This window comes from Poecilia formosa, unplaced genomic scaffold, assembly GCF_000485575.1.
Source record: "Poecilia formosa unplaced genomic scaffold, Poecilia_formosa-5.1.2 Scaffold68, whole genome shotgun sequence".
Classification (NCBI taxonomy): Eukaryota; Metazoa; Chordata; class Actinopteri; order Cyprinodontiformes; family Poeciliidae; genus Poecilia; species Poecilia formosa.
In genome coordinates, this window is record NW_006800007.1 from 1,332,653 (window position 1) to 1,360,406 (window position 27,754).

The window sequence follows — 27,754 nt, forward strand, 5'->3', positions numbered from 1 at the left end:
TTTTATCGTTACATATTTTATTTTGAATACACTTAAAGTTTTGCATATTTACTTCAAGTTTTGGGAAAGGCAGCGAGATTTTACATTTTCAAAAATACCTGAATCAGATTCCTTCAGTAGGCAAACACCTTTAGTACAAAGTGCTTAAAATGCCAAATCATTTTAGAAAACAAAATGTGGGCGGTGGTACCTGGTAAACAGAAATAGAGGTCACTTTTTCCTTCCTGAGATCATCAATTACTAAAAGATTCTAACTCTCACAGATAAAGTTCCTGATTTCAGCCATCAACAAAAAGAAACTAACATTCACATTGTGTCTGAGGTACAAAATAATTACACACAAAAGAAAACTTCTTTCACATTTATACACACATGAACCCAAACATTAAGGCAATTAATTATAAACATTATTTAAAAAAATGGTTGCACATTAAAATAAAGGCAGGTTTCACAGCTTAGTTGGCGTGATTGGTCACTTTGTGAAGAATCGCAGCACTGATGTGCAGCGAGGGATCGGTAGGCAGAAACTCCCTCAACAGGAACGCGAGTAGCATCTGTTGAAAAACACGGGCAGACATGTTTTACAGTGAAATGAGACGGAGGCAAGCGGACAGGGTGAGATACTCACACAGATCAGAGTTCTGTTTTCCTCTTTGTTCTGGAAGAGATTAAAAACCGACTCCACGTCCGTCTTTTTCAGGACGAGATAGTTTGAATCTGCAAAGAGGAGACAGGAGTTAGGTTTCACCCCAAAGCAACGCGAACGCGTCTGAATGGAGAGCGGGAAGAAGCGGGCTACATCGAGCGTTGATGAGGTCGTGCGCTCGCTCCCGGGTCTCCTTCCTCTCCTCGTCGGTGCGAGGATGAGGAGCGGTGACCTGCTGGATCTCTGGCCACAGCTTGGTGCGCAGAGCGTCGATGTAAGCCGCCATCTGCTCCTCCGTCGGGTTCAACTTGTTCAGGAAAGAGTTAATCTTCCTGCAAAGAAACAAGACAGAGACTCAGAAGAAACAACAACACTACAATAAACACAAAATCTTACAAAGTAATTTTGGTCTATTTTTCGTACAAATATCTTAGTACACTTGAAATGACACAAAAAACTAACAAGTAACTATTCAGTTAAATTTAAGGGTTTGTTTTTACGTTAATAATTTAATATTGATGAAAGAGTGCTAGTACCACTGGCAGATTATTTAACTTTAAACAGGATATTTTTTCCACATTATAAGTTAAATAATCTACCAATGGAAATTATACTTTTTCATCAAAATTAAGGAATTATTAACTTAAAACAAGCTCCTATATCTTACTGAAACACTTGTGACTTGAAGTTAATTTTGTCTTATTTCAAGTGTGGTAAGATATTTGCACAAAAACTAGATAAAAATTACTTGGTAAAATAATTTCTTTCAAGATTTGATGAGAGATCATGTTTGCATGTTTTTTTTTTTCCACTTAATACACTACAAAAAACAATTTTACCAAATAATTTTGGTGTAGTTTCTAATGCAAATATCTTGATACACTTGGTCAAGTTTTGTGTTTTTCCAGTGAAACACGTTTGAAAAGTGAAAGAACGTAAATTGTTCGCTTACTTCTTCAAGATGGGCATCACAGGTTTTAATATGGCATCAAAAATGTTGATCAGGATGGAGTTTCCTGTGAAAGAAAGGACAAGCTTATTAAATTATAAAACTGCAGTCATGAGAATAAAAGTCAGTCCTTTTCTAATCAGAAAATATCAATATTTCTTTTACAGAACTCAAATTAGATAAAGAACTAAGAGGGTAAGTTACAAAACATTGTTAAAAAAGCTGGTTGTTCATAATGTTGTAGCCAAGAACATTCAGAGAAAGTTGAGTGGAAGGATAAAGTGTGGTAGGAAAAGCTGCACCAGCAACAGGAAGAACAGAAGCCTTGAGAAATATCATGCAGAATAAATTTACAAACTTTCATTAAAGGCTTTTTTCTCATTAAAACGATTTTTTTCCCTTTTAGTTTCAAGACTTTCTGGTAAAATTGCATCTTTACTCTGTTAATATTGTGAGTGTAATCTTGTAATTACACAGAAGGGGTGATTGAAATAAAAGCCACTTTTTGATAATATTTTCTGTCATTTACACTTTATTTTTCATAAATTTTATTTGATGTGGGGGGGAGAGATCAGATTTAATTGTTAATCTATATATTGCTAATGTGGGGCCATTTAACTCTCACATTCCTTGGGCCGGCTCTGATCAACTCGTTTGCATTGCTGAAGCTCAGAGACCTAAAACTGGATGAGATTTATAACCACAAACTAAAAACCATAAAACTGGAGCTGAAAAAGAGTTTGTGTCTTGTTTTTTTTAAATCAAGGTTGCTTTTTGCAAATCTGTCATTTCCTACTTATAGCTGTGGCAATAAAGCTAACCTAATTTCCTCCAAGTGGCCTTCTGTCAGTCAGGTATTTAAGATCACTGCTGCCATACTTATTTCCAAGACAAACAACTACAGTGAGTTAATTATAAAATTAATTTAACAGTATGAAGTTTGCCTGAGGTTGATAATTCATCACTGAACTTATTTCTTTGCTGAGGCTACATTATTAAAACATGTTTCTGCAGCTGCAGCTTTCATTTTATATTTTACCGACTCTGCATGATTTCTGTCCTCATCTCGTACTGCGAGAAGTTTTCATTTTTAACAATGTTTTTTTAATACATTATTTTTCCAGGCAACCAGCTGTCAGCTCTCAATTTCCTCTGAAAATGAAAGCGCTGCCCAGGCCTCATAAAAACAAGCCGCACTAAAAATAACACGTTGATTAATGAAGAGTTTGGTTTCACTGCAGGATTCCTGAGGCAACTTCTCAAGTCCTTACAGGCAGAGTTCGCTAGTAACTAATTACATTTACTCAATTACATTTTACACAAGTAACCTGTTGTTTTAAAAAAAAATTACTCTTAGCAGTATTTTCACTATGCTGTATTTTTTACTTTTACTTGAGTAATTTTAATATAAAGTATTTTGACTCCTACATGAGTAAAATTTCTGGATTTTCTACCCACTGAATGAAAAACAAACATGTTTTTATCAAAACTTCACCAAACACACCTGCAGTTTTTGCTAAAATTTTATACTTTTTTTATTGAAATAAACTGATTTGGAAATATTTATTTTGCCTGTTTTGTTATTTACATTCATTTTTATAATTTTCATTCTTAAAATAGCAAAATTTCCCCTTAAATTTATGTTTCGGTCCATCCGATTATGTAATTTTAAAATATTAAATGATTGATAATTTGATCAGACTTTTTACCAAATACTCTCTAGTATTTTCTAGTAGTTTCTTGGATCTCTACTTTTTACTTTTGAGTAAAAATATGCGGAAGTAGTGCTACTTTTACTTGAGTACAGTTTATCTCTGGTTTCAGGCGGCGGTTTTATTTTTCTGCCACAGAAATCAACCAGCTGTCAAGACTTCAGCAGGAAAAAGAAAGAAGTCAATAGAAAAAAAAGATGATAATAGCAGAAACGGCAGAGTTTCAAACCCTGCTGTGAAGTCCACATGAGCGCATCGTCTGACATTAAAGAGTAAACAAACCTGATATTTCTTTCAGCAGCTCAAAAATGGCTTTGGTTGACTCCAGCTGCTCCCAGCTGCCTTGACCTCTCTGACCCTGAGAGTCGTCTCCTCTCTGCAGAGCGCCCGGCGTTGTCTCCTTTCCTTTCGTCTTCCCCGCTACACCTGACATCCTGAAACACGTCCGCTCCTTTTTATTTGACTTTGAGCCGCAGCCGAGGCGCGACGGCCCCTCTGCGGCCGCCCGCTGCATCTCATCAGGCGGCTCCTCGTCCCCGCTGGCCTTCGAGGAGGACAGAGACTCCTGCGACCTGGTTCTGCTCAGTCCCTTGATGATCAGTTTCAAGTGAGAGGTTAAGGTGTTATCAGAGTCCTGGAGGCAGTTTTCATGTGGGTTAGCTTCTGCTTCCTCAGGCTGTTTTGGAGGAGAGTTGTACTGGGAGACGACAATCTTTGGGAGCGGGGATCCGTTCAGAAGCGGAGAGGAATTACAATGATTTTCTGCGGAGAGGGAGGTCGACTCAGGATGTGGAGATGGCAGTGTGTTTTCTTTGGGGACTTCTGTCTGCAGGCTTGAGTTCTGCAAAGAAAACAAAAACAATCTGGATGTGACAGACCGCAGACCCTGAGGAAACAGCCTTCATAATTAATTAAAGACACAAACCTTCAAAAAAAAAAAAAAAAACACTTCAAAATCAGAAGCAGGCTTCCAACTTCATCAGGTTTTAAATCCTGACACAAAATGATTTCTAATATGTTTTTTTTGCTTTGTACATTTTAACACAAACACATTAAACCATTAAACGAACTCGTTTTCATTTTGGGACATATAGAGATCATAAACGACAAAATGTTCTGTCGACAAAAAGGTTCTTTTTAATTGACCTGACAGAATTTCTACTAAAAATCTCAGAGATTTTGAGATTAATCTCAGAAATTTTCTAGAAAACCTCAAATTTTGAAGTTTCAAATGTTGAATATTTTCAACTTCAAGAAATTTTCAGTTTCAGAAAGCTGTACGAGAAAAATGTTCAGCTTTGGATGTGAACAATCTGTGGAACTCAAATTTCACAGATTTTTTTTTCTAGAAATGTGAAATTAATCTCAAAATTTGTTAGTTTTTTCCAGCTAATATTTGACTTGAAACTGAAAATGTAGAATTTTTTTCTCGAACATTTCCAAGATTAATTAAAAAATTTCTGAGTTTTTCTAGCAAATTTTCAAACTCAGAAATGTCCTTGTTTGTCCAGAACATTTCTGATAATTTTTTTCTTTTCCTACTTATAAAGGTCGATGTAAAGGTATTTTTTAGATTAAAAAAAAAAATAATTGCTTTAATTCCATTTCTGTTTTTCATTTATCCAATTAAAATCCCGGTAAACACGAAGCTTGAGTGTGTAGCATGATAAAATGTGAAAAACCTCAAGAGGTGTGACTCGTCCTGCAGAGCCCTGAACCATTGCAGAGGAGAAACATCAACCTTGTGATGTTCTGCTGCACCAGGTCGGCTTTGCAGGTCAGTGAGCCGCTTTTGTGGATCTGACAAATGTGCTCCCTCTGCAGAGATGAACTTGCTTCTATTTTAGTTCCTACATGGATGAGCAACCTGCCGCAGACCAGCAAACAAACGGAGGCATGCAGGCCGCATGGCTATCAGCAGCAGCAACCAGCTCTGTTACACACACACATACACACACACCCACACACACAGGCTGCAGACTCAATAAAATTTGATTTTGTTCCAAACTTAAGAACCAGAAGTGGGATGTATTCTGGAGTGGTACATCTGTATTGACGTTACAGATAAACAGTTTTATCATTTCTAGCGAACAGCAAAACTACTGAAAAAAACCAATAAAACAACCAAAAATAATAAAAGCATCCATCAATTGTTTGTCTCTGTTTTCCAAAGTCGGAGGGAAGGAGAGGAAAAAAATTGCAAAAAATGAATCATATATTTTTAATCTTAAATGTTTACAAATGTATTTTTTAAAATAAAATCTAATCTGCTTATCAATCATTTTCCTTTAAGAAACCATCTTCTGTTTAGTCAATCATTTTGAAAATACTGAAATAGTTTTTTTCTTCAAATGCAACTACCACTTTGGCCAAAAATCTTTTTAGTTTTAGTTACATCAGCCTGCAGGACGTTCATCCAAAACTAATGTCAGAGTTAATTTGTAAACTTTAATACGTTTTGTTTACGTTGTTTCTGGAGTGATTTCTTCTTCTTTGGTGAGTGGCCTTAAAGCCCATGCTGGTACAGGAAAAAAATAATACGTGTTTTTGATCAAAAGTATAAAAAATTAGGGCTGGAACAATTAATCAGATTAATCATAATGAACTGATTATTGAAATAATTGACAAAATATTTACTCAAAAAACTTAAAAAAGACCATTTGCTGAAAGAACAACACATTCAGCAGAGATTAAGCTAAAACTATACAAAATTTGTATGCATTTTGCATTTAAGAAGGAAAACAAAACCTGTCTGTAATGTTCCATTGTTTTAGCTTCGCCTGGTTCAAATTCACAAAAAAAAAATCAGTTAATAAAGGATTAATAAATAAACAGTGTTTTGATGCAGAAGAAGGAATGCTACATTTTCCCATTTAAGGCAATAAAATGGTGATTTTCCCATTCGAAAAGGAAGTGGATCATTTGTCGTTTTGCATTAGGTTAAATAAAAAAATCCACAATTTGTTTCATCCAATTAATTGTCAAAATAATCAACAGATTAAACGATAACTAAAATAACTTGTGCAGTTTAAACTGAAGGGCAACATTTCTGTAATGGTGCAACTAAGACGATTCTCGAGTTTATCAACTTGCCGGATGAATCATTATTATTAACGATTCATCATTAATGAGTAGTTTTCCTTCACCACAAAGTTCTGTGGAAATTTACGCTAACAGCTGTTCTGAGGATAATGGATGTGAAAGCTGCAGTGACCCATCACCTCTTCTTCCTCTTGGCCTGGAGTGAGGAAGTAGGCCAGACCGCTAAGAATCCCCCACACGCCTGCATAATGCTCATCCTCGTTCAGCAGCTTGTCGAGCGGACACAGGAACTGAAAAACGGGCTGAGTGTGGCCAATCATGGCGTCAGATACCAACTTCTGCAGGAGAAAGAGACAAAACGTTCACTCAAAGCTCTTTAAATGTTTATCTGTGTGACCTGAACTTTCGGACCTGCAGGAAGTGCTCAACTGAGGCTCTGGCTTCTTCTTTCACCTCAGCGCTGACCTCAGAGTTTTCCAGGGTGAAGATGGTGGGAAGGCTGGTGGAGTCCTGAAATATAAATATCACCACTTAGAAAAAAATAATAAAGATGGGCAAAATGTAACAATCCAATAATTTGATTCAAATTATCCAGCAATCAACGACAGTAGTTTTACACTTGTGCTCTATTTCATTACATTTTTTACACATAAATCACATTTAGATAATGAGATTTCACTTTGCTCATATCTGCTTATTCTGAGCCTCTTGTCACTTTAAATCAAAATGAGCTGCTGCTTGTCAAGACCCCCAACTCAAAGTTTACACTCACATGTGAAAATAGCTGCTCACAGATGCACAATTATACAACCATACATCTCTGAAAAGCAGAAGTGGAGCCTCCTGCACAACCAACAAGAATGCAGTAAGTGGTATCTGGATGGTAAGTCAACAACAAAACACTTCTCTTTTCCAGCAGCCATTGTACCGCAGTAAAACGAGCTGACCAAATGTGCTGGACCTCAGCTTGTGTTGCTAGGTGACAGTGCAGTGCCGCTCGACTGTGACTCAACATTTAGGACGTTTTTGAAACGACTCATTTTTCCAGCAACATAAAACATGAACTTATTTCCAAAAAAAAGTCTGGGTTGCTTTTTAGAAGCAGTGGAGACCCAAATGGAAGTATAAAACCATGTAAGAAGTGAATTTTGTATAATAGATCCCCTTTAATTTTGAACCTACAGTTACAGTTACCATTTGATTTAAGAGTAATAGCCTTGCTAACTTTTAAGACCACCACCAGGTCTTAAAAATATAACATAAAACAACTGAACTTCATTTTAATTGTACTTTATATGTTTGCCTTTTTTAAAGACTTTATACTTGGTGTTTAGGTAATTTTGTGTTATTGGAAGACATTTTTCACAGTACGTAATCATATTTTCAAATTTCCTGTCAACTTTAAATATTTTTTTAACTCAAAAAGCAACTGGTTGACAGCCCTAACGCCCCCTATCACCAGGATGACGAAGTTTTCCGGTGGAAACCCAGACAAAAATACCCCAAATTAATCCATTTATAGCGCTTTCAGATGAACAGTGGCCAATGAACAATGAACTGGTGTGCAGCTCAATACATGACAAACCTTTATATTAGGATGCCATTTTGTCAGACCTAGAAACAACTTCTCCAAGAGTTTTTGCTACAATTACTCGATCAGACAAAGAACATCATCAATAAGTCAGATGGATGAGGTCCTGATCTTATCTCAAACGAGGCTCATTTCAGGATCTCCTATCCAGATACCAGTTAATTGTTCCTGATCAATATCTTCTGATCAAAGGAGTTGTACAATGAAAGCTCCTTATTCAGCAGAAAAAAACTAGAGCAGCAGTTTGGAAACCGCTTTCAGGCATGGCAGTGACTTCATTCCCCTTATTATACAAAACAGATGTGTTGTTTTCACATTCCTGCCTGCATTTTTGTGGTTTATGGCAAAACAAGCTATGGAAGAGGCAAGAAATAAATTTAATTGAGTGCAACAATTCCAGTGGGCTTTTCATCGCTCACTGCACAGACATCAAGTTACTGCCAAAAAAATGTTTTCCAACAGGTTGGCGCTACATTGCATCAGCCAAAAGAGCAATCTGCTGCGTTTGATTCTTAGCCATATGGTAAATAGTCTGAACTCGCTTTACACACAAGCCTTTCAGCAGCTCAAAGCTGTTTTTGTCATCCATCTTGGCCACAGTGGCATATACACAATAAAGGAAGCTCCTGAAACACCTGCCAGTGTTCCACAATCAGGAAAATGCTGTAATTAGAAAGAACAAAACGTATTGCGGCTCTGCTTGCGGGGCTTTACCTGCCATCTGTTGCAGAAATAAACAACATCCATGTAAGTCTTCTTGATGTCCCAGTGTAAATTCTCAGGGCTGTCCTTTTCCTCCAAGTGAACGGTGAAGATTAGCTCGTTGTCTTCCCAGTCGGCCTGAAACAAGAGTTAACGACTGCTCAACAGCGCGGCTCAGACATTAGCGAACACAGCCTCGGCAGGCAGATAAGAGCCTTACGACGTCTTTAGCCACTCACATGAGGGATGCTGACAGCCCAGCAGCCAACGCGCCACATCTCATAAGAAAGCTTGAACTCCATCATGTCCTCCTGGACGCTGGCCAGGTACTCGTCCAGATCGCTGTCCTCCTGATAGAAGGGAGGGGAAATGAGATCATCAACATGGCAGGTTTAACTGCTTTCACACTGCAGCCCGAAGTGAACCAATTCCGATTTTTTATTTACTTTTGCCTTAATGCGACCTGTAGCTGATCTTCTCATGACAACACAGGTCATGTTTTTTTTTTAATGCGACCCAGGCCAGTTGGATATCCGATACGTATCCGATTTAAAAAAAAAAATGTTTACTGAATCTGAACGGTCAGCCATTCTTAGCATCCACTGAGCATTACTTCTTCTTATTGGGAGAACACTGAGCACACTCTCTGTGTGCGACATTGCGCCCTCTACTGCGCATGCGGGACACTTTCAGGCCGTTTGTTTTTCACACTGGAGATCATGTACAAGTCGCATATATTTGGAAGCATGAAAGACCAACCCAAAAAAAAAATCCGATTTGACAAGAAAATCGGAATTGGGTCACTAAGGCTGCAGTGTTATCTTCATTTACCTGGTCAACGTTCCCGTTTTGGCCGGGAAGCTACCATATTTTACCCCTTTCCCGCCGTGCTCCCATATTGGTGTTTTTCCGTAAAATTTCATTATAACATAATGACATCTGCCACCTCCCATTCGCCCCCAGTCCAAAGATCGTCTACACCCACCCCACCGCTCTGACAACAGCACAGGTCGGCGACAAATTTCACATATTTTCGAATCCAAAACTTGACAGGTATCATGTATGGACCCATAGACATAGTATAAGACATAATATCCTTATATTATGTCTATGTATGGACCCGTACATGTTGTAGTCTAGATCCGGAAATTTCGCGCATGCGCACAAAGCTGGAGTGCAAAAGACTATTCTTTTAAAAGCCATCCATAACTCCGTGGCCGCAGTAGAATAACTCCGTTCACTAAATGAAACCTGTAAGTATTATTGATTTAGTGCTGTGTGCCACATCAAAGGGAAAAATAGCGCAGAAAAACGTTAAATAGCTAATAAACACTTTTTCTCCTCTGCGTGCTACGCTAATCGCAGACTCGTTGCCATAGCAACTGACAAAAAAACCCGCCATTTTATGTTTCCAGATTCAACACCAAAAAAAAAAAACACTCAAACATTTCCCACACAAAGAACAGAAAATTCAGCCCGTCACAATTTCATGTTTTTAGGCTTTATGCTTATTTTGTGATTATTAATAAGTAATTATGGTAGATTAGCTACCGTTGCTACTAGCTAAGCTAACACAGCGGTGGTTGATTAATTTAAACACCTGCTATATTGATGGTCTCTCAGAGTTGGTGTTGAGGTAGCCCTTTTAATTTTTTTAGCTGAACGAAACACAACGAATTCCACATCACATCTACATGCCAAGGTTGTCAAAATCAAGCTAGCATAACTGAACTACTACCCTGTCCGTTGCTATATTTATTTTTGTTAATTAAAACTTTTTACTGACCTTGTTATCTAGTTGTCATAGTGTAGCAAATCACTATGTCCCTTTTTCTTTAATATATCAGGCGTACATTTAATATGTTATTTTGAGAATTAACAGCTAGAACCAATGCTAGTCATCGTCAGCTAGCAGCTTTTTGCCCTCCAGCAGCGAGATGAGGCCGGGAGCTTGCGTGTGACGTCACAAGGATCCTCACTCTGTCCGAGTCGTCCTGGCTGACGACCGAGCCCTCTTTGCTGTCGTCGTCCTCATCGTTGGACCCGTCTCCCTGGGTCGCGATGATCCTCATTACCAGCTCCTGCTCCATCTTTTTTATCTTCTTCTTCTTGGCTTTCTTTGACTTCATCTTGTCCACAAATTTGGACCATCCTTCCCTTAACTTATGACCTTAAAAATAAAATAAAATAAAATAAAATAAAATAAAATAAAATAAATAAATAAATAAAGTGAAACCAAAGTCATCTTTGTACTGAAAGTTAGCACCCAGCTTCAGTTATTACAGCTAGAAATGATGGATCAGTTGAGATGCACCGATTGCAGTTTTCTGGCCGATCACAGATCATTAAAATTTTAAAATTCCAATTCCAATTTTGGCCAATATTGATTCAGTACTGATTACTTATCATCCAGAGTGCCCAAACATTATACTCAAGTAAGAGTAGCACTACTTCAACTTATTTTTACTCAAGAGTAAAAACGTATTTGGTAAAAAGTCTACTCACGTACAAAGTAAATGATCATTTAATATTTAAAAATTACATAGACAAATTGACCAAATATAAAATTAAGTGAAAAATTTGGCATTTTAAGGACATAAATGACAATAATTCATATAACAAAAATAGCCAAATCAGGCAAAAGAAAATGTTTCCAAATTTGTTTCTTTTAATAAAAAAAAACTTATGAAACTTTAATAAAAACTGCAGATGTGTGTCTGTGTCTGGTGGATTTTTGGTTAAAACATGTTTATTTTTCATTCAGTGGGTAGAAAATCCAAAAATCTTACTCAAGTAAAAGTATCACTCCTCTCTCTTAAGTGAAATTTTTTTGGGTACTCTACCGACGTCTGCATAAAACCTTTAAAAACATTAAAAGTTTGTGGTGGTTTGTTACAAAAATACAATCTTAAGAATGATCTTTGCACGATACTGCGCTTCCCCCAAACTGGTACTATGCATAAACTGAATAAATTATCTCTGCTTAATACTTATTTTTGGTTTAAAGTTTGCCAGGATTTGTGACAAAGTCAACAGTAGATGGAAAGAAAACGAGAAGGTGGGGAAAAAAAGCATGATTAGTATTCATACCTTCAATGTTATCAATGTAATAGTCCAACAAATTGCATTAATTATAACATTAAAGCTGTTGGATTCTTTTCAGTTCAAAGAAAAAACTGCGACTTATTTGGCATTCAGCTTGCAGCTTTCGTAATGAGCTGTCTGGACGAACAAACAGGACTAATTGTGCATGGAAAAACCGGCCAGTAAAGAATTGAAATGTCACCGCTGACACCTCAAAGTGTTTCATCAAACAGCTGAAGATGCGACGGCGCACTTACAGTGGCATGAAAACGTGTTTGCCCTCTTCCTGTTTCCCTGCTTTTTTGCATCTCTGTCACATTTCTGTGTTTCAGAACATTTAAATATTAGTTAAAGATAATTAGGGCTGCAACTAATGATTATTTCAGATTTTTGAAAATGACACATTTTACAGATTTTTCATGTAACAACTTAAGCCGTTTTCATACAATATTAGAAATGCACTAAAAGATGGAAATAAATAAATAAGTGAATAAATATTTTATTGCCTGGAATGTAATACCGTAGCTTTCCTTGAGTAAATATTTGAGCATGTAAATATACCTTACTACTGTTCATCTTTTATTTGCTTTTCTTTTACATTTATTTTGTTTGTGTAAAGCTGTTTATTCTTTTATTACACCATGTTCAGTAAAGTCAAACTAAAACTATATCTGAACAGGGTGAAGCTGAAACTGTGCCATTTGTTGACTTTTTGGTAAAACATATTTACAGACAAAAAGATGTTTCTATCTTAAATGCAAAATGGTTTTTTTTGTACAGTTGTGACTTAATTACTGCTCTGAATACGTTTTCTTTCAGCAAATTGCCTTTTTTGAGTCTGTAACGATTTTAACGATATTAGTTGACGATTATTTAATTTATTGTGTTGTCTTTGACGAATATTTAAATAAGTTTAATGTTCTGAAACACTGAAACATGCAAATAATAGGAAGTCAGAAAGACTTTTTCACACCACTGCATCTGTACTCTAAACTCAATTCAATCTGCTTTTCCGACACCATTATTATCTTTATAAGTGTTTTTTTTTTCATTTAAAAAAAGGCAGATTTCCAGCACCAAGTTCAACAAACATACCTTTTCTTTTGAACGTGAATGCAGTCCCGGTTGAACTCTCTGCTCCAGGCGAATTCCTGGGATATAAAACAGAAACAAAATCAAATCTGATCCAATTTTAAACACAGATGGCGGCTGCAGCAGCAGCAGCAGCAGCTTCTTCTTCTTTGAGCCTCAGTAGCGCTAGGTCAGATCAGCGGGATGCAGAGATGACAGCTACTCACACTTCACTGCCTTCCTCATCGCCTTCGCCCTCCCGTGAAGAAATGGAGGCGCGATCTGGGTCAGATACGCGCAGCTCCTCTGCACAGCTTTTCAGAGCGACTCTGTCGAGCTGATTCACCACCAGCTGGTTCAGGTTGTCGGGGTCGGAGAGCCAATTCACTAGAAGGCCTAGACCTGCAGAGACAAGCACCAGGAAACCTGAAACTTACAGTCATTAATCTAAGGAAATTCCTGAAAAAACTAAAGATTTTTATGATAATCAGGCTTTTTTTTTAAAGCGGACCGATTATGCAAAATTCACTATTTGTACAATTTACACTTCCATCTGACTTTTAGCGGCTTCTAAAAACAACCGCACAGCTGTTTCCTAAGTTAATGGTTTTTGAAGTCTAGAAAATGATTTGTTTCAAAAGCTGTGTCCCGGCTGAGTTTGGTCAGCAGGTTTTACCGCTGTACAATGGCTGCTGGAAAAGAGAATCGTTGCTGACTTATCATCCAGAAAACATTTCTGCATTCTTGTTGGTTGTGCAGGAGGCTCCACTTCTGCTTTCCAAAGATGTGTACGGTTGGATAATTGCAAATCTATTTTCAGCCATTTTGAAGTGCGACTGTAAACGTTGAGTTAGTGGGGATGGCCAGCAGCAGCTTATTTAGATTTAAACTGACAAAACGCCCTAAAACAGCTCAAAATATGCAGAACTGACCAAACTATAATCTCATCATTTAAGAACTAATTACTGCACAAAAAAGTAATAAACATGTTTTTCCTAAACTGTTCTAGGAAGCATCATAGGTCGCCTTTAATGCTCTGATTTAAAATTACTAATATAGCTGGAAAATTGATAACTGCAGCCTCCATGCTTGAAAAATTACATTTAACGTTAGAAATTTAGGGTTATTGCCTTTGAGTTTCTTTATAGTTTTTGATATTTGCACAGAAACTACAAGTTTAGGGAAAAAATACACCAACAAACTACATAAAGTGTTTTAAATTAAGATACATAGTGTTTTGAATAATTGTCTGAATAATTGGCAGAACATTTATTCATATGAAACCTTTAAGTTAGAGAAAACTGCAAACTGTTTCATTAGTGACAGGTCCTAAAAACAGAGTTTGATTGGGGAGAACAGGCAACACTTGACTATTACTTAACATTTTCAAAATGAGAAAACTCAAGTTCTTTAGCAGGCTTAAAATAAGTCTGAATAAACTTTGCAAAGACCTTGATAAGAAACCACATTTTTATTCAGTTCTTCATCTGCATAACTTATCTCTGATAGCACAGGGCAAAATGAATAGAAGTAAAATGTGGTTTCTTATCAAGGTCTGAGTGCAGTTTCTCTCCACAGTTTTACATTTTTTGGTGACACATTTCTGCAGATCCACCATCAGTTTCAGCTCCCCTGTGGTAAAAGAAACTGTTGCTGTTTTTGTTGCTCATCAGCATCAGGAGAGGAAGCAGGTGAAGGAGATTTCTATGCAGACGTCGTGTAACGCTAAGCGTGTCCTGCTGCACACTGATCCTATCTCAGGTTCCTGCTGAAGTAACCATACAGCCTTCCGCTTGTCAGTAAACTTTCATGTACTTTATTTGGACTTTAAGCTACAGGAAAAGGTAATGCATAATTGTGAAGTAGAAGGAAAAATATGAATTTTTTTAAGTGTGCAGTGCATTTTTACTCAGCCTTTACTTAACTGAAGCACAGCATGTCGTGAATGCTAATGCTGGTTAGCATGACCAAAGATTACTGTGGAAAACGCATTTCCTGTAACTGAGTTGTTTCTGAGCCATTAGCAGATTTAGCAGCGCATTCACAAGGATGATTGGCAGCATTAAGACCCGCCTCCAGGCTCTGATTGGTTGTTTTTGATCAAGAATTTCTTCAAAAGACAACAATTGCACCTCAGGGATTAGGTTTCAGTCTCTTATTATGCTGTCATCACTTGGTGATAGTTTTAACAAGTATGCTAAAAATGCATTTTGTATAAAAGTTACATACTGCAGCTTTAATGCTCTTAATGCAAAGTTTTAACATTCGTTGGTAATTAAGTGAGTCAGATTTTATTCTTTTCATCTTTTCGTTTTCTATTCTGCAACTTAAGTGCTTCCAATTTTGTTTTATTTTATAAATATGATTTATTTTATTTAAAATAGGGACAATATGCAGCATACATTGACCTTAAGAGGAGAGATGCAGGTTATAGCCTTAAATGCTCATTTCTGCCCTGACCCAGCTGATATATTTTTAAAAAAAATGCATAAGAACATCTGGATGCTATTCAGTATGTATAAAACATAAGTCTAGTTTAGATCATATTTCTCAACTGAAAAAATAATGTTAAATTTCTTCTTTTTAGTTCAGCATGTTAGGAAAAATGTAGCTTTTGTATACAATTAATCATCAATACAATCAAACAGATTAATCAATAAGTGGCATCACTTCCATCCCAGGACTCTAATATAACACAAAACCACTAAAATCCATCACAGACATTTTCAGCATGTTAAAAAAGCATAAAAGGGAAACTGCTGCCTTCTTAATATGCAGCAGAAGGAAGACCAGGAGACTTCACAGTTTATGGCTCATTTTTAATCCTGTGTTGAGGTTTTAATCTACTGTGAAATGGGTCTCACATGAAGATTTAGGGACAGATATTTCCACCCAGGTATGCGTAATTGTCTTGCACTCAATCTGCAATTCTCTCTGAAAGATGAAGAGCTCTGATCTTCATAATAAGCCGTCTTGTTTTTAGTTTAAGATTAAAAGGAGCGAGACGTTCCTCTTTTCGTCCAACCGCCAACATGAAAGGAAATGAGAGCATGAGCAGAATAAGTCAGCGATGTCCTCGTTAAGGATTAATTGCACTTCTGAAACGTGGCTGCTAACTTGTAAAAAAAAAATCTTTCAATTCACATGACCTTAAGCATCACCCCAGCTGGACTGCAGGATGTGAGCCTTTAAACAGTCGCTGTTTTTTGTTAATGTAATGTTTTGCCTATAAAATACCAGCAGTGGATTGGAGAAGCAGGAAATATTTAAATATTAAGAGAGGAAAGCTTTTGCTGCGACTCAAATGGTTTTTGTTAGAGTATTTTCTCAATTAGGAGCTCAGGTGATTAAAAAAGGAGCCAATACTTATTAAAGGGGAAGGCACAGCAAAGTATTAGGGATTATTGAGAAAATAGGAAAAACAAATAAGGTTTGAATGAGAATAAATTCAAAATAATACGAGAATAAAGTCACACAACAAAATGTTCAAACACAAAATAAATTATACTACATACTACAACTTAACTCTCTTCCCAGACTTTATTCCTGTAATTTTATGACAGTCCTTGTACTTTAATTCTTGCAATTTTATAACTTTATTTTTATAATTTTATGACTAATTTGTAAATTCATGGCTATTTTTGTAATTTTATGACTTTATTCTTGCAATTTTATGACATTATTTTGATCATTTTATGACTTTCATTCTTGTAAGTCTATTAAGTTTTTCTAATAAAAGAAGAAGAAAGAAGGAGAAAAAAATTGCAATTTGAAAATTTGGTCAAACTAAAGCAAATTTAACTCCTATTTATAGAGTTTTTAAATCTTTGAAACCGTCCGTTTGACAATTCTTCCTGCATTTTATATAAAATAACTCTTTTCCTCGGTCTACCGGCCTCCTAATCCATGCATTTAAAGCCTGATCTAGTTGTTTCCGTTCACGCTGTGTTGAAAGTTATAGTCGTGCTCCTGATTCGACCCAGTTATGTTCAAGTTGAAGGCACCAGAAGGAAACTCGGTATGACACCGACCTGCCGAGTTGCCTTCAGATGAAAACTTAAACCTTCCCCTACAGCAAAACTCCAGAGATAAAAACATTATATCCGCTGTTATATAAAAAAGTGACAAATCCCTAAAGGAAATTGGAGGATCACAGCAGGAAAATCCATTCTTTTACATACCTTAAAATACCTCTCTAAGCTCTATAATGCTGCCAACAATAAGGGATTACACAGAATTCACTCTGAAAAGAAGTGAAGAGGCTTAGTGCTTGTGTGGCATCGTGTTACTGTACAAGAGATGATTTAGCGCTTCCTTACCCTTTAAGGCAATGATCTCATTTAAGGCACAACGGCTGGTTTCTTGGCCCCAGACAGATCGGGGGAACAGGCTGCGCACCAGGGCGTCGGAAAGCTCTCGGAGAAGCGCCATTTCCAGAGCGGCAGCGCTGAACAGCGGGTCTCTGAGGGGAAAAACGGAGGCTGAACGACCAGGAGAACCTAATATTTACAACAACATGCAGTTTAGGATTAAAGTACTGAATGTTGGCTATTAAAAAAAATGTTAAAGGGGCAGTATTATGTGTTTTCCAGGCACACTTAGTATCATTTTATTAGAGTACCCAACAATTGCACTTAAATAAGAGTACCACTACTTCAACATATTTTTACTCTAGTAAAAGTAAAAAGTAGCCATCCAAGATATTACTAAAGAGTAAAAACTGATCAGAACATCAGTCATTTAATATTAAAAAATTACATAATTAGATCAACCAAAATATAAAGTTAAGAGGAAATTTTGGTATTTTAAAGACAAAAATGACAATAATTCTTATAAGAAACAAAAATAACACAATCAGGCAAAAGAAAAATGTTTCTAAATCAGTTTATTTCAATAAAAAAACTTATGAAACTTTAACAAAAACTGCATGTGTGTGTCTGTGTCTGGTGAATTTTTGGTTAAAACATGTTTGTTTATTAATCATTGTGGAGAGAATCCAGAAATTTTACTCAAGAGTAGAAATACTTATAATCAAATTACTCAAGTAAAAATAAAAAGTACAGCTTAGTGAAAATTCTCCTAAGAGCAATTTTTTCAAAGAAATTGCTCAAGTAAATGTAACTAGTTGCTACTCAACTCTGAATTTTATAGCATAATCAAGTAAAGATGTTCAGTTGTTATGTCTCAAATATGACGTATGTCCTGATTTAACGTCTTGAAATTGGGTCTCTGTCTCTTTAAGAAGCTCCTGCTCTTTCTGAGCCTGCGCCTTCAGGAAGTTACCGCATCATGGCTCTTCTATTAACCCTTTAACAACGTTTTTACCAGCGTTTCACTGAGGACTAGCTCCTATAATGAGCTCAGCAGATGTGCAGTTTCTTCCAGGTGTTTGCTAACTGCTGCTGGCTAGTCTGAAGGAGCTGAGTGGGGAATCAAAGCTGTTCTGGAAAGATCAAGTCTTTGTTCCCTCAATAGATGAAATCAATATTTGAAAACTGAAATCAGGTTATCTTTTATTAAAATGTGATTCATCAGATCAGACACTTAAGGGCTACAAAAATCTGTAAAAAGGAAAAAACTTTCAGAAATATTACGCAGCGCCGCCACAGGTACGCACCAAAACATTGTCAATCATTCATAAGGTCGTTAAAGTGATAAGAATTTTACAGCGTTTAGACATTTTACTGGGTGCAAAGAGTAACCCGAAGCAGGACCTTCCATTTAATCACAATAAAGAGGAAAAAATCTCACCGGTCAGGCTGCTTCGCATCATGCAAGTGCTGCGTCAGAATCCTGATGCAGTCCACCATGGCCTGGCAGACATCAAAGTCCCTGGCCCTCTCAATGATGCGGTCGATTACAAAGTCGAAATCCCTGCTGAGCACCTTGTGCAGTGGCTGCTGCTCGCAGGGCTCGGGGACGGCGTACCAAGGCAGAACCAGCTGAGCGTAGGCGCACTCGAACACTGAGAAGATTTGTCACAAAGTCAGTGAGTCACAGTAGAATAATCCCACGCTCGCCTCCTGGAAATCAAACTAAAGAAGGGGGAAAAACACAGCACTGCACTGAAGGTAGTTAGACATTCAAACTCTAATTTAAAAGCTACTGAGAACCTTCAGGTAAAATTTCAACACAGATATTCATGAAACGATTCTCTTCTGAACATTAGAGGGTTCATGGGGTGAACATAATCTTTTTTTTTTAAATAAAGTCTTATCGTTTGTGTGAATGTCACTTTGACATGTGCGACCACGTCGCTGCAGCGCCACCATGGCAACAGCAGATAATGGTGGCCTCCCACAGAAACCACAGCATCACTCATGAGTCCCTGATGGCTGCTTGTCCCCTTGCTGTTGTAGCCGTAGTCCTCCAGTTGATGTTGGTAATTAGTGGTCACATTGGTAATTAGTGGCCACATTACGGTACTTTTTTTTCCTGTATGAATCATCCCTACTACCTCATCAGTTGCTGCAAACTAGAGCTGCACCTGATGATTAGTCAATTATTTGAATGATTAATCAAGGAAAAATTCTGCAAACTTTTTGTTTAAGAGTTTTTTACACAATATTAGAAATCAATAAGATGCAAATAAATAGATGAATAATTAAATTTCTTTTTCAAATAAAACATTTTATTGTCCAGAATTCAACCTTTAGTGTATGCCTGATGATTTGGTGCAAAAGGTGCATCTTAAAAAAAATACTTCTAAAAATACTTTAAAAGCTCAGGTATTGAGCCTGTAAACTCTGGTTGACTCTAGTTACTAAATTAGTTGACGATTCTTTTTAAAAGCAATTAATCATGACTATTGCGATTAATTGTGATTAATTGTTTCAGTCCCAATATGTTGTAGGGCCGATCTGCTGATTATTTTTGATAAATTGATTGCAAAATGTGTTAAATAGCTGATTTTTGTACTGAAAGTACAAGCCACTTGAGCTGTTTTGGGTAGACCAACAGTTTAAAGGCAACCGGACCCGTTCTCTAGTTTCCTCTCCTGCCTTTACTGGTCTACCCAGATAATTTATAACTACTCACACCTTGTCAGATGTGACAGTTGAAATGGAGGGAATTCCTAAACCAAGCTTGATAAAAATCTATCTTTCTAATCTAGCATGTCTGGAAAAAGTACTACTTTAAAAGTCAATAAGGAAAAATCCTTAACTGATGCCCAAACCACCCCAGCCGGATGCCTGAGAGTCCAAGCTCAGCTCCTGCCAAACAGCTGAGCTTTGGCTGCCTCAGGGCGAGACCAGGCAGCGTTTGGAGGCCACCTGAATTCATCGTCTCATTCTTTCACTCACAGTTCCTGTGTTTAGGTGACGACTGGAATGTAGATCTAGTGATAACCTGAATATTCAACCGACCAGTACAGTGAGTAAACAACAGCAGACGATACTCTGATCTGCCAATTGATCTATAAGCAAAACCCCAAAGAGGTTTAAACTGTTCTCACCCAGAAGGTGTGAAATGAACAGTCGCACTTTTAAAAGGGAACTAATTATCCTAATTATCCAAAATTCCTTGCTTATTGTTTATGTACTTTAAGTTGGGTCTCAACTGCTTCTAAAAACAACCAAACCGCTTAAAAAAAACAAACTAAAAAACAAAAAAAACAAAAACAAAAAAACGCCCAGCTGTACTTTGGCAATAAATTTATGTTTATTTGTGTCTGGAAAATGAGCCGCTTCAAAAATCTCTGGATTATTAAGTCATGTTTGAAGGGAACTGTGCCGTTACTTAGCAACCATAGTCGTTACCTAGCACCCTAAGAAACTAGCAACCCCAGAGAAGCTCCAGGATGTTTGGTCAGCTGGTTTCACTGCAATGGCTCCTGGAAAAAACAAGCCTTTTTTAAAGAATAAAATTTGAGAAAAAAATTCTCAAATCGAAGTCTGATTGGTGCATAAAACATTTCTCTTGGGTGCTTTCCCACATTTTTTGTTAGTTACAAACTAAAGTTCCTGAAGTCAAAAATATGTTACATTTTCAAAAGCTTCGCTAGTAGCGCTCAATCAAATCAAGGTCTGATTGGCGCATAAAACATTTCTCTTGGGTGCTTTCCAACATTTTTTGTTAGTTACAAACTCAAAAGCTCCTGAAGTCAAAAAATACGTAAAATTTCCAACAGCTTCAGTAGCGCTCAGCTGTTTTCCTGCACAACCTCCTCCATCTAAAACGCCACTATGTGGTTGATTTTAATCATTTTACAATAAGCATTTCAACAGATTTATGTTTTATCCAACCATAAAAAACATGCTTGACCAATAAGTTCAATAAGAGCTTGAAGAACCTGCAGATTTAGCTTCCCTGTGGATGGATGAACTAATATTATTTGATTTTATCATCAAATGTTTATATAGCTCAACTGTGAAACTGCTTCATATCTGTTGTATAAAGTCGTCTTATTTGGGACAGCTGGACTACATTTCACTGTTTTTATTGGTTTTTCCTCAGAAACAGCAGCTTTACTCCCACGCTACAAGTTTTCTATTGCGTTATTATGACTTATAGAAGCAAAAAGAACAATTTTGGTACCACTTTACATTAAAGTTCCCTTTACACATGGCTAATAAACGTATTAATTCATCACTAAACTCTTTATAAATCATTAATCACTGTTTATTATGTATTAATTATAGACAAAAGCTACTGGTTTCTTGCTAAATAGTGAGCCAAGTTTGCCCATCTATATATTTTATCTAGAGTTGCTATACTAAATATTTCAGAATACCTTGTAAGAATTTGTAAACATAATTAATGCATAATAAACAGTTATTAATGATTTATAAAGTGTTTATAAATGATGGATTGCATATCTATAAACTATTTTTTAGCCATTTTTTGTAAAGTGATCCCCGTTTTTGCTATAATCAGCCTATAAAATGTTGCTTCATTTCTCTTTAGATCAATCAATGTGCTTATTGGCAGACTAATCTCTACAGGATGTCGTTTTTAGTTTTTTCTTCCTCCAACAATGTCACTATGCGGGGGCTTCTTGCAGATAGCTCAGCTTCACAAAGGCATCTTCTAATTGCTGCAGCGTTCAGACGAAACCGTAGATCTTTTCTAACGACAGGATCAGCTGCATGCATGTCCTGTCTGTTAAGTCTGTTTTTTTATTTATTATTTTAGTTTTTTACAGTGCCTATAAAAAGTATGATCCCAATTTTATTTATAGAGCACTTTAAGGAACAAAGTGTTGTAGACATTCATAATACAAATATGACTAATTATCAAATAAATTAATAAAGTAGCACTTAAAATAGTAAAAAAAATTATCAAATACAGTACAACAAAGTCAACATCTCAAATTGTGTCAAAGGTCAAAGAAAATTTTCTGCAAATAATATGACTTGCAAAAAAACAAGTGTCCTCTGGCTGACGTTTGCGCTATTGAAGCAACCTTACAACCTCTTCTAAAACTTTTAATGTTCCAATAAACAACAAGTCCCATCAAATAAACTGTAAGGTTAGAGAGCCTGAATGTTTTGCAGTGTAATAAACTGACACTTATTGCAGCCAAAGCTGTTCTTCAGAAAATGCTTGTTGTGTCCAGTAATGTTACCATAAAAATAAATTTGTGCAATCCTAACTGGCTGCATTTATGATTTTACTTGTTAACCTTAAAACTGGATGTAAAAACAACATTTAATATGTTTGACTGTTTATTCAGGATTCAAAGTTTTAGTCTAAATTTTTTATAGAAACTATTGTGATGGACTAAAAGTGATAATAAGAGGCATTTAAAAATTCAATAGTAGTGTTTTAGGCAATAAATCTGTCACTGCATAAAATAAAACATTCTTCTAAAATAAAACAATTTCACTTTAAAACTGTTCATTCATAAATTCAGCTGTGCAGCCAAGTAAACACTACACTGCAAAAACAAAACTATGCCAAGTATTCTTGGTCTACCTTCTTGAAACAAGACAGAAATAACTTACAGGTTGTAAGTCAAAAGTTCATAATGATAAAAATTTATAGATTTTATTGGCAGATTATTTTTATTGTAATATTGACTTTTTTGTCAATATTAATGAATTATTTACTGAAAATGAGCTCAGTTATGTTGATGAAAAGCTAATTTTAAGTTACTTTTCTCTTATCTGAAGTACTAAGACATTTGTACTATAAACCTGATCAAAAAAGTTTCTAGTACAGATTTTGAGTTTTTGCAGTGTATGTTTAGTGATGATCCTATACACAGCCGGCCCAAGGCAGTGTGAGCTAAGCGACCATTTAGAAACCACCAGGGGGCCCCCCAAGAGCATCATTTGATTTTATTTTATAGTGATGGGTTGCACAGTTTGCACACTCTACTCATCTATTACAAATTTATTAAAGAAAAGATTAGATTTGTTAACTTGTTTACTGTAAATTGAATGTTTGACTTCAGATGTTGATTTTAAATATATGAATTAATAAACCACACATATATGGCACTCTCCATTTCAAAATGCAAATTATTTGAAGCATATTTGCTTGTTTGCTCCTGTAAGGTTAAAATCAATGGTATCCATAGTAACACCGCGATGATGTAAGCTGATTACAAATTACACTAGTAATTGTAGGTATTTTACATGCATAATGTAGGAATGATGAAGTATGTTGTGTTGATATGTTGGAATTAAAACAATCTTAGGACCCCAACAAAGCTGGGGCCGGCCCTGATCTTATGGAAAAAGAATAGTGGAAAAATACACGAAACAACAAAAATGGCTGAAATCATGTGATCAGTTTGGGCCGTTTGCAAACTTCAATTAGAGTTCATCTTTACTCTGAAAGGACGATTTGGTCTTATTGTCCTTTCCCGTTAATGGCAAATAAAGCAGTAATTAAGTATCCTAAGTGCGTTCATGATGCACATTACAATAAAATCTGAAAAACAACAAGACATTGCTGCAAATTACTGGCTGAGCTACAGATGAGCAGAAGGAAAGTATTTAGGAATAAAGATGTCAGTCTGCCTTCCTGACAGTTTGATTTGAGCTGCAATTAATTTACTTCTCCTCAAAGTCGCCCACTTTGAACTTGACAGATAAAATAATTTAACTCATCAAGATGTTTAGCAGCTTAAAATGCAGCTGCAGTGAATCTGAACTGTGTTAAAAGTACAGACTGAATCGACTGCTGGGCGTGTGACGTTTCTACGTGTTCATTTGCATGAACAGCGACTGACTCAGATCTTTATCACGAGGGACGAATTTCAATACCAGATGCAAACTGTCACACACAATATTGTCCTCTGAACAGGAAAAGCACACAAAGTAGACAGAAGGCTGTGATGGAGTCGAGCAGAGTCCAGTTTCACCTTTGACCCCGGAATCTGTCAACTCTGAAGAGTTGGAAACAAGTAAAAGGATGTCAAAACTTCAGAGCCTAAATAACATGTTTTAAAGTACATAACTCTTAAACTTAAAGAAAAACAAAATAGTAGTTTGACCTTTAGATTTCATCTTAGACTTAACCTAAATTTAAAGTCCACAAACGTTTTCTAAAAACTATAAAGAATCATTCATGTTTAACAAATAAAGATTTTGTTATGGAATGCTTACATTGGAGTCGCACAAATAATATTTATGTAGATCTGTTTATCTTGTCATTATTTTTAAACTAAAGCCTTTTTTACACATTTCCATAAATATTAACATGTTTCCATCCTATTTTTGCAAAGTTTGACCCTGTTCTTACGTTGTACTTTTTTCAAAAGCTGAGGGAACATTTGCAGCTCTAAATGTTTTTTTTATTTTGGGGGAAAATGGCTCTTTGGATTGTAAAAGTTGCAGACTGTTCTAGGAAACTGGTCTGAAATCGCTTTTATTGCTTTTAGGAATATTTCAAAGTTTAAATTATGAGATTTATGAACTCCACTGGCTCTTAAGAAGCCAACTGGCTTTTGGTTGACTGCTACATTTATATTAAAGTATATTCTAGTTTACATAGTTGTGTCGTTGTGAAGCACTTTGCATTTTTAATGTCAGTGATGGACGCTATGCAAATAAATCATACTTAGTTAAATATAATGCTGCTTTCAATTCACCAATTCTTGGTGTAGTAAACAGTTTGTGAACTTAAACATTTGGATACTGAAGTTCTAGTTTAAATTTTGAAGTTATAAATGCTTATTTTGCAGATTGGTGTGACTTTAAGAGTCAGGTTGCAGGATAAAGTCTATATTTTACTCATTAAGCGCCAATTTGATTACTGTGGAAGAGAAACTGGTGCAACGCAAACACAGCTGATATTAATGCGTGTCATATTTCCTGTATGATCCATTACTGTCATGATCTCTGCTGAGGGAGTGGTTTTTATCTTCTTCCTGCTTTCAATCCCCTCTCACTGCATGTAACATGATCTGCAGCTGTGAACTGTCCTACCTGGCTGTGTCAAGTCAAAACAGAGGTGATGGCAAAGCGCGCTGAAATCAGACTTCAGAAATCTGCTTTAATCCTCCCTGGCTGAAACTGCTGAGTGCATAGTTTTCTCTGCTTCACCTTGCTGAAGGGATTCCTTTACATGCGGACATTGAGAAGTCAGCGGGATGTTCTGCTCAGGGTTCCTCACATCAGTCTGTTCAAACGACTCTTCCTCGACATATTCCTGGAAACAGAACAGAGATTAGGAAGTTGAGAAACCGGAATTTATGAGAATGTGCAACCTGTTGGCAAGCCTCAAATGAATTTAGAAACTAACTTTAATTGACTCATTGGCGTGTTTCACCTGTGGGGATTGATTTTGAGTTTCAAATCCAACTATTTTGTGATTTACAAACTCAATCCACCCTCATATCAACAAGTTATCAACTTTAATATGGTTTTAAGAAGCGTTTTTAATAACAAAAACAACGTGCCGACCTCAGGTGGATGCTCTTTGGTTTCTTCATCAGTTTGGGTGCTGCTCTCTCGCCCATTGTTTCCAAACAGCAGCGGCGTTGGAACGCAAAGGAGGAAACATATAACATACTGCGTGACTGTGCGACCGCAGTCTGAAAAATACCAAACCAGGCCGAGGCTCACAGCGATGGAAAGACGCCACAGATACATCTCTTCCCTCACAGCAGGCTCCTTCTGCCGGCGTGGCTGACTTTGAGTCGGTAAGAGTTGGATGAAGTAGCAGCAAGCTTGTTTACTACCATCTTTAAAGCTCCGCAGCGACGAAGAAGAAGGAAACGACAAAGACGCTGTTCGGCTTCGTGAACGCAGTCGGACAGCGGAAAACGAGAAACTTTATCAAGCTGGTTAAAGCGGAGCTGTGATTGGCTGCGGGGAGACCTCCGTGTCAAGCGTAGACGGCGAAAGCGCGACATCTAGTGGATGCACTGTTACGTTACAGAGAGATGTTGCTGATAAGTAGTTTATTGCACCAAAATCCCTGCCAGCATGCCTATGTGGGCCCCATATGGGGGAAAGGAGGGCAGACATATGGGACCCATCTGGTCTGCCCTCCTTTTCCACATTTGGGGCCCACCTAGCCATGCTGACAGGGAATGTATCTCAAAATTCTGTTCTTATGTTTAAGATTACGTATGAAATGCCCAGAGTAAAAATGCAATTACAAATTCAAAAATACTTTATTTATCCCAAATAGAAGTTAATGCAAATGTAAATATTTTTATTTATTTTTTTTATTTATTTAGGGGAAAAAGGCTACTAAACCCAACAATTATCTTTGTGTTTTTTTTTAATGATTCAGATTACATTTCAAATTCTCACAGTAAATATAAAATGCAATTTCAACCTAACCTGGTCCCATAATAATCTTTATTTTCTACATATGTTGAAATCTGCTTTCAGATTCACATGGTAAGGATAATAATAATAATAATAATAATAATAATAATAATAATAATAATAATAATAATAATAATAATAATAAATATTTTAAATAATTACACAATGGACAAAACATGAGTAAATTGTTAATCAACATTATTGTGTTTGATATTACTGTTTTTTTGTTTTTGTTTTTTCAAATATTGTTGGTTGCAGGGGATGCAAAAATTGAATTGGGACGCAGATTTTGTTTTGTTTACGCTGCTACAAATCTCCCAGCATTCTTTGCTCTGTGTTGATGATCATATTGGCCATGCTGACGATTGTGGACAGTCTGTTTTTGTCCTTCACTCCCAAGCGAACGTTAAAAGTTGAAAGTTTCAATAATCAGCAATGCATCAACTGGTTTCACAAGGTCAGGGGTCAAGTTCGAGTCACTGGAGCAGAAATTAGACAGAGTCCAGGTGAGAAAATCATGTAATCTGAGAGCGTTTGGTCAGAGGAGTCTGTCTCCTTCAAGATCACAGTCTTGTCAAATTTAATTTCCTTAATTTATGTGGCCAAAGCGTAATTTACAGAGTTGAAGAGTGAAAACCCCCACGCAGGATGTCCGAATTAAACTTTTAATTAAACTCATAATGATTTAACGATCTAATTATTGTGAAAGCCTTGAGGAAACAATGACCTTAACTGCACTGAGATTTTTTAAATTTTAATAACTGGAGCTTCTTAGTTATTCATCTTCAAATAAATAAGTCATTGTGAGAAGCTTAAAAAGGGAATAAAAAACCAGTTTTACTACTCCCCCATATTTATACCTACCGGCAAATAACCAATCTGCAAGCGCACCTTCAAATATCGCCAGCAGATCAACTTTCTCAGCAGATTTTGGCTCACCCCCAACTACAACCTGCAGCTATAAGCTCTGAAGACATGCTAGCCTGGAAACCATTTACATATAACATTGCAGTAGGTTGACTTCAGTTCTATTTTTCTGGCAAAGTTCTTGTAGTCAGGCAATGAAGAAAACATGGGCCAATAATCAAGTCCATAACAATTCAGTTTATTTTATATAGCACCAGTTCGCAACACATGTAATGTCAAGACACTTTACAAAATGAAGGATACAGAGAAGTTTGAAGTAGTCAAGTTGATCCTAGTTATCCCAAAAACTCAGTCGAG

The 27,754-nt window shown here is 36.6% G+C and overlaps 1 protein-coding gene across 2 annotated transcripts; it reads right to left on the reverse strand.

The window, feature by feature from the left end:
- On the reverse strand, positions 1-26,127 carry LOC103140120 (uncharacterized). 2 transcript variants are annotated; one of them, XM_007555085.2, is made up of 17 exons: positions 25,655-26,127; positions 25,295-25,400; positions 18,549-18,762; positions 17,117-17,259; positions 13,025-13,199; positions 12,822-12,877; positions 10,622-10,812; positions 8,882-8,992; positions 8,655-8,780; positions 6,761-6,859; positions 6,529-6,687; positions 3,978-4,148; positions 3,590-3,896; positions 1,599-1,662; positions 800-978; positions 629-717; positions 1-554 (listed from the first exon to the last, which is right to left on the reverse strand). In XM_007555085.2, the coding sequence occupies exons 1-17, from the start codon at positions 25,841-25,843 to the stop codon at positions 456-458; spliced, it is 2,478 nt and encodes an 825-aa protein (XP_007555147.1). In that variant the 5' UTR covers positions 25,844-26,127; the 3' UTR covers positions 1-455. The 2 variants fall into 2 exon arrangements, with proteins under 2 accessions (XP_007555147.1, XP_007555146.1); XM_007555084.2 differs by having other exon boundaries at positions 3,590-4,148; positions 25,655-26,125.
- Positions 26,128-27,754: the final 1,627 nt, after the last annotated feature.